The sequence below is a fragment of the Ammospiza caudacuta genome, chromosome 2, assembly GCF_027887145.1.
Source record: "Ammospiza caudacuta isolate bAmmCau1 chromosome 2, bAmmCau1.pri, whole genome shotgun sequence".
Lineage (NCBI taxonomy): Eukaryota > Metazoa > Chordata > Aves > Passeriformes > Passerellidae > Ammospiza > Ammospiza caudacuta.
Window position 1 is genome coordinate 25355718 of NC_080594.1, and position 12213 is coordinate 25367930.

A 12213-nucleotide genomic window follows, 5' to 3' on the forward strand; every position below is an offset into this window, starting at 1 on the left:
GGAAAAGAAGGACAGCAGGCTCTAACTGACAGACCACTCCACGGGAATGGTCTGGAGCAGCAGCCAGTGCATTGACACTAGGGCAAGCCACACATACCTATCCACAGACTGTCTGCTGAAATAGTCTGGATGGGCATCCCTCTTTTAGAATCTCCACTCACTGGGGGGCTACTACTTGTTGTCATTGTTTTCTTTATCTTAGGTGGTTTCTGTGCATTCACTGGCCACAGGTGGCGCAGAAGACAAGATGAGATATTGCAAACTCAAACTACATTTACTCGTCAGAGTAATTATGACTGAGTTCTTTGTATGAGGCACTGCAGTGCTGGAATTCATATGAAGAAGATGAAAAAGCACAAGCAGCATCAGCTTTACTCAGTAACTGGCAATAGCCATGGTCTGGTTGAAGACTGAACCAGCAGCCTCTCCAGCAGTGCAGAGGGTTTGGGCTGGGGACAGGGACCAGCCCACCTGCTGCCAAGAAACTGTTGGAGAAAGGGCATAATCCCATGTAACTCACAAACAACCCTGGCATTTCCAGACTGCAGATGAATCAGATACAAGGTAGGGGTTAACAGCAAACAGACTGAGTAATAGGTACATACAATTTATTTAAAATACTTTTTAACATATAAAATCCCCTCACTATTTATACAGTCTAAGTCCTAGCAACATATACAGATACTGAGCAACTACAATACATGCTGAGGTAAGAACATACATTCTGGGACAATATTCAAGCCAAACAAGATTGAAATACATTTTATATACATGTCTTCACATGTAAGAGAGATCCATGAAATGTACCTTCCCTTTATTGTACACAGGGAAAGTCTAGTCTTAGTGCGCCATGCAATTTAATCCCAACTGTTACATGTTCAAATGTATCTTGCCCCTAGCAGACAACATGTCCAAAGTCTGAAGTAGGAGCAAAACCTAGGACCAAATTCCTTCCAAAAAGGGGCTTGCATTTTAAAAACATCCATTTCTTTAACAGCTTATGCTCCTCAGAGAATGAAATTGCATTATGTTTGCTTAAAAAATAACCCACTGCAGAGAAACAGCATAATTCTTACAACACCTTAGCCTTCAGCTATCCACAGTTCTACCATTCCTGGTCTGCAGTAAAAATCAAATCCAGGTGTGTTATTTATACTGACATCCATTTATTTTTATGATAGATTAATTTTTCTAAGCCTAAACTGGTACAGGTTGAGAACAGAAAAGATTCTTAACTTGACTGTAACCGTACTGTCACGTCTTAGTGGAAAGTAAGAACTTCCCACCCCTTGAAATAAAACCAGCTCAGATAATTTCAGTCATAGTTGCTGCTGATAGCTAGGAACAGTTACTTACATGTTTAAGCAAAACTACAAAGATTGCAGACTAGTTTTGTCAGTCAGAAAAAGTTGCAGCAACAAAAAAGTACAATCATAGGCAGGAATTTGCTGTTCACAAATGAGTCTTATTTACCATCCTTACATTCACATTTAGGCTTAAGACACGAAGCTCTAAAACAAATAACTAAAAAATGTCATTCTCAATTAATGAGAATGAATGATCAGAAATTCTACAACTAGGCTTCAAGGTAGCACAGAGAACGTTCAGCATCTTTGTTGGTGACAGGGACTGTGGGATTGAGCACACCTTCAGTGAGTTTGCCCACAGCACCAAACTGTGAGGCGCCATCAACATGCTGGAGGGAAGGGATGCCATCCAGAGGGACTGGACAGCCCTGAGAGGTGGCACCTCCTGGAGTTGAAAAAGGTAATGTCCTACACTTGAGTCAGGGCAACCCCAGGCTCACAGACACCTTGGGCAGAGAAGTGACTGAGAGGAGCCCTGTAGAGAAGGACGGGGGTGATGGTTGATGAAAAACTCAACATGAGCCAGCAATGTGCTCTCACAGCCCAGAAAGCCAATGGGATCTTGGGCTGCATCAAGAGGAGCATGGACAGAAGGGTGATGGATTCTCCTCTGCTCAGATGAGACCCTACCTGGAGTGCTGCACTCAGCTCTGGTGCCCCCAATATAAGAAGGACATGGAACTACTAGAGCAAGTCCAGAGGAGGCCATGAGGTTGGTAAGAGGACGGGAGCACCTCCCCTGTGGAGACAGACTGGAAAGGTTGGGGCTGCTCAGCCTGGAGAAAAGGAGATTGTGTGGGAACCTCATTACAACCTTCCAGTACCTGAAGGGACCCATAGGGAAGCTGGAGAGGGACTCCTTGTCATGAACTGCAGTGGCAGGATAAGGGGAAATAAGTACAGACTGAAAGAGGGGAAGTTTAGGTTAGATAAACGGAAGAAATTCTTTACTGTGAGGATGGTGAGATACTGGAACAGGTTGCTCAGAGAAATTATGCATACTCCCATCCCTGGAAGTGTTCAAGACCAAGTTTAGTGGAGCTCTGATCTAGTGGAAGGTGTCCTTGCCCATGGCAGGGGATTGGAAGTAGATAATCTTTAAGGTCTCCAACCCCAACCATTCTATGATTCTACATAAGATCATATTTTAGATGCTGAACAGGCCACAAGTGATTTTTGACTCCGGAGTTTATATACAGCCCCTCTACAAACAGATTTTCAGGGGTAAGTGAGGATACTTTACTGGTGATAAGGCATGGTGGCAGCCCCTTGAACAGCACTGCAGCTTCCATTCAGACGTTGTCCACAGCATTTAAGGACCTGGGCAGTAAACAACGCTTTGAATTTCATCACAAACAAACAGTAACACCTGAAGTCCATAAAACTGGGCTACTGTGTAGGGAGGGGGTCCACATGTATGAGTTGATTCAGCATCCTTCCAATAGTGCTGTTAGAATAAAAATAGAGCATTTTTATAGTGGAGTTTTCTCCTACTTAGGTGAGAAAGCTGTGGGGATTTTTCCTAACAAGATAAAAAATACGTCATTCAGACTGTTTTCATTTTGTGATAACCTAGCTAAAATGAGTCTACGTTACCCCAGTAAATGACTGATTAGGATATTTTCATAGTACAGAACACTGGAACAGTCAAAGGACACAAATTTCAATAAATAAGTTTGAAATGGACTCTTTGGAATAGTACTCATTCATTTGCAAAAGTTTTGGAATCTTTCACGCTTCTAATAAGAACAATCATAAAAAAAGCCCTAAGGCTAAATTTCGCAGTTGTGCTAAAACATACCATACGTGCTAAATGCATGTCTAACACAAACTGTGCACCATTAGAATATTTGTGTGCTTCCTTAAGCACTCACAAAAGTATGTACAGATCTTTTTTGTATAAGCTCAGACCTGAACACAGAATAATGGACACTCTGGGGGAGGGGAGGGCAGGGCAGGGTCTTTCTCAATGCAAGTCACCTCCAAGATCTGAATGCTTCTTGCACGGAGCATTAGGGAAGTCTGACTTGGAGGCAGATGATATTCAAGTGGCCCTCACAAGCATAGGGAATAATGTAAAAGCAGTTCCCAGGTAGTTTGCTTTGTCAGTCTGTGCCTCCTGGATGCCTACGAAGAAATAAGACTGAGTGGCTTAAGGTGAAGAGGCAGAAAAGAGATTATACAAGACAGCATCTTCTAGTTTTGGAAGGCTAACCTAACCAAAAAGGCAGGAACCTTCTGAGGAACACACAGCTAGCTGAAAATTGCCAATTCTGTTAACAAAAGCTGAAATAATGTAATTCAGAATCAAAACTATTTTATGCCATGAAGCTAAAGGGATTTTTGTCATCAGTCCTGATAGCAGCTTGTCAAGTCCAAAGTTGTACAGACATTTTACAATGAAAAGAGGAATTTTAGAAGCTGTAGTGCTTGCACAGAAATTAAGAGCTTTGGGTATTGAAGTGGGTTCCCCCCCCCCCCCCCCCCCAAAAAAAAATAGTACCATTGGGAAGAAATAACTGGCTTTTGTACTTAAATTGTTTCTCCTAATTCATCACATTTATGAATTACTGGAGCTAATCATGAAGAGTTCTTCTCTCATGTCTGACAGACAATTATACAGTAGTAATACAAAAGTCCACAGTTTTGCAGGAGACAAGCTGTTAATTGTCCATACAGCTTAAGGAAAAGCAGAATCACAGTTTTCCCAGATCTCACATACCAAGTCTTTTGGTTCAATGTTGTATTATTTAAGACTAACAATACCGAAACAATGGAATTAAAAAATTGAAGCTGTGAGCTTTATGGAACTGGCTTTTAGAAACAAGCCATCATTCTACCCTACTAACTTTGCTCATCCTTACTCACAGTGGGAAGGGCCACGCTCTGTGGCACCTGGTACACAAGCTGGTCGGCACTGCCAGGCCCTGGCTGCCCCTTTGGTATATCGTACAGTGCCTGTGCTGAGGATGCACTGTCTGTCCTGAATAACAGTTTATTGCACATTCCAACCAGTGGAGGAGCTTGATTTCCAGCAGCTTTGAAGGTGGAAACAGAAGGAGCGCCGAGAGGGGTGCTGGGATGGCTGGACACGTCCATGATTATTGGAGTCGCATACTCAGGTCCGGTTACGGGCAGTGGCTTGGCATAGGCGTGGTAAACTTCTTGGATGGGGGAATTGTAAGGGTCCAAGTCAGCATAACTGGCTTCTTTTCCTTCCTCTGGTTTGAAGGTTGATCTCTGGTGAAGTGTGCCCACAATTCTCCGTACCAGAGGCTGAGCATATTCTGTGTTGCAAGCCCCAACAAAACAAAACATAAATACACTTACTGGAGTTGTTTTATAGTGGCATCACATTAAATACAGCCTGTCAATAGTCTGCCAGAGATCACTATCCTACATCAAACCAGTGGTCCATCTCTGTCCACCAGTGCCAATTGCTTTGGAAAAGGATTCCTTTCCACCCAATAGGTAAAGTCATTGAGATAGCCAAAACCAAAACATCCACACTTCTCAGATTTATACTTCTTCCCAAGTGAGCTGCAACCTCCCATGCTGCAAATCTGCCTGAAAATGAAGCGGACTGAAGTGTTCTTCTATTTACATTAGGTTTAAATAAAATTGTTCTGCCTAGATCTCGATAAAAAGTGGTCCTTGGGGTGGAGTGTTTGTTCTTTGAGGGGAAACCTGCATGTAGTCTGAGATATTTTAGCTCAACAGATAATCTGAGTTACAAAAGCTGGAGGTGAAAAGCCTGAGTAGCTGGGGTAAAACAGACAAGCAGCAAAACAAGAAAGCTAATTCTGCCTGCAGTGAAGCTGTAATTCCTGCACATCTGCCAAATTCTGCCATCAGCAGGTAAGTGCAGAACCAAAGGCACATTCAGTCATCCTCCTCCCATGCCTAGCTCACCAGGGAAAGGGTATTTGGAGCTATCCATAAACTCTCCTTTTCCAGATCCCAAGTGTGATTTAACCCATAGAGTAAAGATAAAGAATCAAGTGCCATATTTCAAATTTGTGCATAAAAATACTGTGACAAAATTATTTCCAGTGCATGAAAATAAAACCAAAAGAATTATTTCACCCTTTATGAAGTTTAAAGTAAGGAACCTTTCAGCTACTGCATTAACTTGGACAAGTGTCTATCTATAGCACATGAAATGAGAGAGCAGACAAAAAAAGCCTGCATTTTAAGAGATATGCTTATCCACAGAATGACTCATTTCTCCTCCATCCCCCTCCAAAACCAGGAAATAACTAAATGTAGCCAGATTCCTGACATTTTTGGCATGTCATTCATATACATACACATGTATATATATATACACACATATATATACACATATATATATATATATACATATATATACACACATATATATACACACACACACACACACACATATATATATATATATATATAAACATGGCCCACAAAGTACCTGTAGACTCTGTTTGCAACATTGTTGGGACTTCTCTTGGTCTTAGGTGACTGATTTCACTGCTGCTGTAGCATACAGGAGTTTCTTCATGTTCTGCTGATTTGATCGGGAAAAACTGCTTCATCCCTTTCCACCATCCTTCACATGAATTTAAAAAAGCAAAAAAAACCCACACAAGATTTCATATATACTGTATTTTAAGCTACTAAAATACTTTTCACAAAGCTTGTATTTTGTTGAAATAGGTAAATAACTCAATTATCACGATTTTGAGTAATACCCTAAGACATCAGAGCTGTGAGCTATCAGAAACAGATACGTAGCAAATGAAAGAGATTAAAAGGTTCCTTGTCTAAAGTGTAAGACATACTTAAGACTGCCAGTGAGCAGGCACACAGGCGTGCAAGTTTTCAACAGAGGCTGGAGAAGTGAAGCACACACAGCAGTACCAACCCAACAGCTGCAGCTGCCCTTTGCACCTGGGGCACAGGTGGTTTCAGGACCATTGCAAAGAGCTGCCTGGTGCAATTGTCTGATCTTAAGTTTATGAGACACAGGACAGTTGGCTAGAAGATATACCTAAATCCCACGTGCTTACTAGGGTAATGAAAACAAAATTTTTGACCCAACTTATACGCTAAGATGAAAGATTTTTTTCCAGGACAAAAAGTACCAAATAAATGGTTATCAAATGTATAGAGACATTCCTTATAAATTAATTTTTCTCCTTGTGTTGCATAATTAAAAGGTTTTCTACTTCGTTCACAAAAAACCCTGAAGTGGTGAGATCTAACAGGAGACATGACATTTACTATTTAAAAAAAAAAAAGAAATCAGAGAAAGAAGCAGTACAATTTAGTTGGTCCACAAAAGAAATTCAGTTTGTTATGCATCCCTCAGTTAGCATTAGAGTTTCCACTAGCATTTCTGCTAGTGGAAACTGTAAGTGCAATGTGAAATAAACATCAAACAAAAAACCACTGAACAAATGGCTTCAAAAAACCATTTTGTTACCTGCACGATTCCAGTAAGGTAGATCATATGTGTCCTCAGTTTTTTTCTTGCTGTGAGAAAAAAAAAGGAAAAAAGGTGTTATTTTAACTAGTCTGCTTATCAAAAGATACAATAAGTAATGCTCAGCAACTATCACCTTGGCTGTAACTGGTCCTCAAATTTAATGTATTAGCACCAGTAACCTGGCTTCCCATCACCAGTCTGCTGCTACCAGAGAAACCAGTTTTCAGTCAAAGCATTTCCAATGAAAAACGTTACAAAAAGCTGTTATGTCCTCGCTAGTCAAGTGATTTTTTTTCTCAGAAAGAATGCAATTCTTTCTACAAGTGCAGACCACAGAGTTCCCACAGCAATACATGCAGCATTTCATTCCCACACACCAGGCTAACAGACATTTAAAGCACTTTCATCCATCTATTAATTTACCGGTTTCTCCAATGCCATGCACAAACTAAGATAAGAATCAGGGTAGTGAAGACCATCACCAGCACTGGAACCAGAACTGCTGCCAATGCCACATCTGAAAGCCATTAAATTAAGTGGTGTCAGACAGAAAGAGCTTCTCATAAATCAGTTTTTGATTTGAAAATTACTTGAGTAGAGCACACAGTTTTAACGTTTAGTGTCCATCACACCAGATCCCCCAGCTAAGCTACTTTGCTGGATGCTCCCACAGCGCAACTTCAATTAACATCTGGCTCTTCGACATGCATGCAAAGCTGGTGGCTTTGCAGGGTTTTTCATCAAAATCAGTTTGTTTTAATATATGGTTTTTCTGTTACAATAATGTATTCTATTATTTATGCAGAAAATCCCTTAATGTCACCTTATAAGTTCAAACTTCCTTTAAGTAGTAAATTCTACAGTACCTTAACAGTTAATCCCAATCAGTCAGTGCTGGGTCTGTGTGTGATCCTGTCCCCTGCCATCCAAAGGACACTTCAGCAGTGCCCACATCTGCAATGACTTTGCTCCCTTTTCTGACCATTTTCTTTGATAAACAAAATGATTATGCCAGGTGACATTTTTCAAATTTCACGTCAAAAAAATTGCTCCAGAGAAGATTTGCTATATCAAAGGTATTTTGTTCTAAGAAATTAGAACAGCTACACCTGATTAATTCAGAAGGGAAGTCCAAGTTACAACTTTTCCTTCTGACAAAGTTTGTTCAGTGATAAAAAGCTGAACACTGCTTGAACAAGCTCTGGAAGATGGAACTATTATATATCTATAAAATATATATTTTATATACATTTGTATTATATATATATTACTTGGCAGATTGGTTTTGTTTCCTCGTGCAGCATACAACTGCACAACTTTTATCATTTGTGTATTTAATAACTGGTAAATACTAGAAATAAAATATTGACAACCTGCTGTAATTTGTTGTTTTGAGAAAATTTCAATGCAGAAAGCACATTTAGTATACGTCAAAGCACTATAAGGAGCTCCAAACATTTTCACTGTTTAACAATGGATACCTTTGGTTACACTTGGAGTCACTGTAGTGTTTTTTATCTCAGGTGTGAAAGTTGTTTTATCTGTCTGCAGCGAAGTCTTCACTGAATGAATGAAGTCATCCATGAAGTCAGCATTCTTATCATTCTTGTTCTGAGGTGGTGCTGGCAAAGTGATTTTAGGAGCACGACCTTCAGAAGAAAAGGATTTATAAGGCAAGTTCTTTGAGTGCTAGTTTTCCATATCTCATTTTCAGGAGAAGACAGCTGGAACAGTTTGCTAGAAAGCTTTTGTTCATGTCATATAACGAGGAAACCCCCTACCAGGAATCAATGACATGAAAAGCAAGTGATTGGCATCTTATGACACACTTATTTTGTAAATTACCTTGTGTACATCTAAATTCAGTAATTTTATGGTTAAGGTAACTTTTGGATAACCTTTAAATACCAATTAAAGAAGGATTATGCAGCCAAGAAGTACTTATCAAAAATAAACCCATGATGTAACTTTTAATCTTAGTAATTTCATGTACAACCTTAATAGTTTCACTTCTTGTCTTGCACAGTTGAAAGTTTTCAGTTGTCTTACCTATACTAAACTGACATCCTAGCAATTCTACTTTCATTGCAATTTTCTGGTGCCATTTTAAGGGGTTAATCCTAAAAAAACGTGCAATTATAGGTGGAATGAAATTATTGCGAACTTCCTGGTACAATTCAGTATTCCCTTGAAATATCTAGAAAAGAAGGAGAAAAAAAAGAGAGAAACATTACGTTCTACAAATACAATAGTAATTGAGTAAGTACTACCAATTTTGATGTTTTATTGAGGAAGAATAAACAGTGAAGGATTCAATTCACCCCAGAACAGCGCTGCTGCCTGCCCTATTACATTTACAACTAAATAAAACAAAGAAAGATGTATATGCACACAGCTACACAGTTCAGAGTAAAGGTACCATGGAATATCCTACTGATGCTCCCCAGGCACAGCCTGCTGTTACACACATGTTTATGGCACTGAGTCATTCTAACTCCTTCTTGGTATTTTACGCTTAGTCTTCAAATATACATGGATAGCAAGGACTTGTGACACTGCAAGGTGGAATTAAATGGTGCCTTCACACAGTCCAGCAGTTCAGCACAGCCTGTCCTTAGAAAGCACTGGGGGGCACCCTCAAGTGTGGAACCACACTGTCCTCTCGTGGCTGTTGCCTGCAAGTGCTGAGCTACAACAAAATAGAAGAATTGGGGCTCAGAATGTGAAAGCTCTCTTCTGTCTCACACTGAGCCATGAGGTTCTGCAAGAGAAGAGCACAGACTTTGCGTGAAGGATGAGCTCAAGCTGGTCCTTCACTGCTATCCTTGCACACAAAGAACTCATCGAAATGTGACAACACACAATGAGTCTGGCTGAAGTTTAAAAGCAGTGAGCAGAGTCCCTGTGAGATGCTGTGTAAGCACACTGACAGATTTACAGCCAACTGCGGGTTTGCCACTCCTGAGCTGCTTAAAACAATACAGCAGCTTGGCCCAGTGCTCCAACCTTCCCCCTCCTTCAGGAAGACTGGTTTGGCACCATGTCTTTTGGTAGGAAGTGAGCTGCCTCTCCATGTTCGTGCACAGCAGTGAGGCTTTGGTCCTGCACATGCAGCTCTGTGGTGCTGTTGCAACACAGGTCACCACTGGGATGACAGTGAACAAGTTCTTTCTTTTGAAGCACCGATATAGACACTGCAAATCATGGTGGACACAATGCAAAACACAATTATGGCACTTGCCTGAAAAAAGTCAGTATTACAAGGAGTTTTCTTCTCACTCACACCACTTGGTAAGAAATAAAGCACCCTGCCATTCTTAAAGACAAGCACTGCATTGTGCAACAGATTATGTGTCTGCATAACATGAAGCAGTCGAGAGCTTTTAGCACATCTCTGTTATCACTGCTGTTTCAATCTTGATACATGAGAGAAGAGATTTTTGTATTGCACTGCTGAGTTTTTGAAAAAAATGACTAGAATATCCCAAGAGGCCTGAAATAATTATTCCAGGAAACTATCCATTCAGAACAAGTGCCTGCTCTGAATTTAAGCTTCCTGTTCTTAAATATATTCAGTAGCAACAAATGAAGACACAGTAAATGCAGGGGCAAGCCTATGATGCTATTTTGGAAATAAATAACACCAAGTAGTTGAAGTTCATGTGCCCACAGCAGACTGGGTTCTAATTTACAGCCACTTTTCCCTTACTAGTTTGTTTTGGTTTGGTTTTTTGATTTTTATTTTTTCTCAATGACAGGCTTGTAGCATCCTTACCAAAACAAATTTTTTGTTTTGGTAAGGATGCAAGTGAGAAGCAAAATAAGGGAGGTGACTTCCTGAGGGGAGGCACCCAGACTGAATTGCTGTACTGTATCCTTGCTCGTGCTATGCCTGCCAGCACCAAAAGAAGGCACATCTGGCTGCCCAAGCAATATATGCAGATGTTACAGAGCAGCGACACAACTCTGAAAGCTGAATCTCATGTCAGGTTTCTGAGGCTGAGCATGTAACCGCAAGGGCAAAAAGAATCAAAACGAACTCTTACCTTCAAGAAAGATTAACAGTAAAGATCTTTACTTCAGGCTTTTATCAGTCAAGCTTTTGACATCCAGTGTTACAGAAGTAACTTAACCTTACCTGCAGCTCTGTATTTTTTGTTACCCTAACTTTTGCATTAAAAAATAATTTGCTTCTGAGCTCAATACAGCACTAATTTTTAATGAGAAATCACTTTCATAGTCTTTTTATTATCAAACTCTTTCCACTTCTCTCTGTGCTGTTAAACAAAGCTTTTCCAACACTGCAACTCTCATTTGTCCTTCTTCTCCAATGCAAGCATTTACTCTTTTTTTAATCCATGAAAAATTAAGAAAAGTTTTTCTTGAGTACTGCCAAATCTCTAAAAGGTATTTGCAAAAAAGACTACAGGAAAGGCTTGGAAAAGCTTCTAGTCTCCTGAAAAATGTTAGGAATTCCAAACATGTTTCAAAAAAACAGGGACTAGCACCTCCCAGCTAGTCTGGCAAGCTAAAAGGGAGAACCCTGCAAGCAGATGCATTCAAAAGTAAATCTGTATCAAGCGAGGTGATGGCAGAGAGAAAATCTGCTATCTTGAAATAGAAAAAACTCATTACATTTATTCTAACCATAAGAGGATAAAAAAGTAAAGCTTAATTTTAAAACACATAACCTGTTTTAAAAGAAATAGAATTATTCTCAAAGAGATGCAGTACCAGAAAACCTACCAGTGGCAACAGAAGTTTCTTGTATAGAATGTTCCCACCCCAAATACTAATAAAAATAACATCTGAATTTTAGAACTGTTCAAATCCTTACATATTTGCATATTGTCGTATTTTCCTCTGCTTATCTGCTCTTCATGATTCAAAACAACACTGAAAGTGAAAGTTATTTAATGATTCCTCACCATACCGAAATTGACTTGTATTTACAATTGTGAAATCTCCTTAGAACATACCTAGAAAGTATATGGTATTTTTACCTTATCTTTACTCATGCCAGGTTCTCTGTATGTTGTCCATTTCTGTGCATCATCGCTATATAAAATTCTGTAGGCTGAGACATAATAGTAGTGCTCTGCTAAAGTTGATCCAGTAGTTATAATACCTGTGAAAATTAAGGCACCCAGTAAGGACAAAAAACAGGTACCACTTCGTAAAAATTAACAGATTGGTTTTTGAATCCAGAGCTGTATAATGCAGAGTCTTAACTGGTCCAGTTAACTTCAAGAAGTTTATCCAAAGGGCCAGGGTGTGAAGCTTCCACAGTGACTGAAACTTAGTCAACTCATTTTACTTACTTTGTATTTTAATTTTCATGGTATAACCTTGCTAAGCCCTTTCACCCACACCCCACTTCTTGAT

General features: G+C 39.8%; 1 protein-coding gene across 2 annotated transcripts in view; it reads right to left on the reverse strand.

Annotated features, from left to right (window-relative positions):
• Nucleotides 1–626: 626 nt before the first annotated feature.
• DCBLD2 (discoidin, CUB and LCCL domain containing 2) overlaps nucleotides 627–12213 on the reverse strand; it is a 42461-nt gene continuing 30874 nt past the window's right edge. The window contains exons 9-16 of one of the 2 annotated variants that reach the window (XM_058825342.1): nucleotides 11832–11956; nucleotides 8878–9025; nucleotides 8310–8477; nucleotides 7252–7345; nucleotides 6826–6875; nucleotides 5812–5949; nucleotides 4236–4654; nucleotides 627–2687 (exon numbers count right to left, since the gene is read on the reverse strand). In XM_058825342.1, the coding sequence (XP_058681325.1) occupies nucleotides 2607–2687; nucleotides 4236–4654; nucleotides 5812–5949; nucleotides 6826–6875; nucleotides 7252–7345; nucleotides 8310–8477; nucleotides 8878–9025; nucleotides 11832–11956 (1223 nt within the window). In that variant the 3' untranslated portion in view covers nucleotides 627–2606. Of the gene's footprint in view, nucleotides 2688–3998; nucleotides 4655–5811; nucleotides 5950–6825; nucleotides 6876–7251; nucleotides 7346–8309; nucleotides 8478–8877; nucleotides 9026–11831; nucleotides 11957–12213 lie in introns of those variants that run through there. The other variant, XM_058825341.1, reaches the window with a different exon arrangement.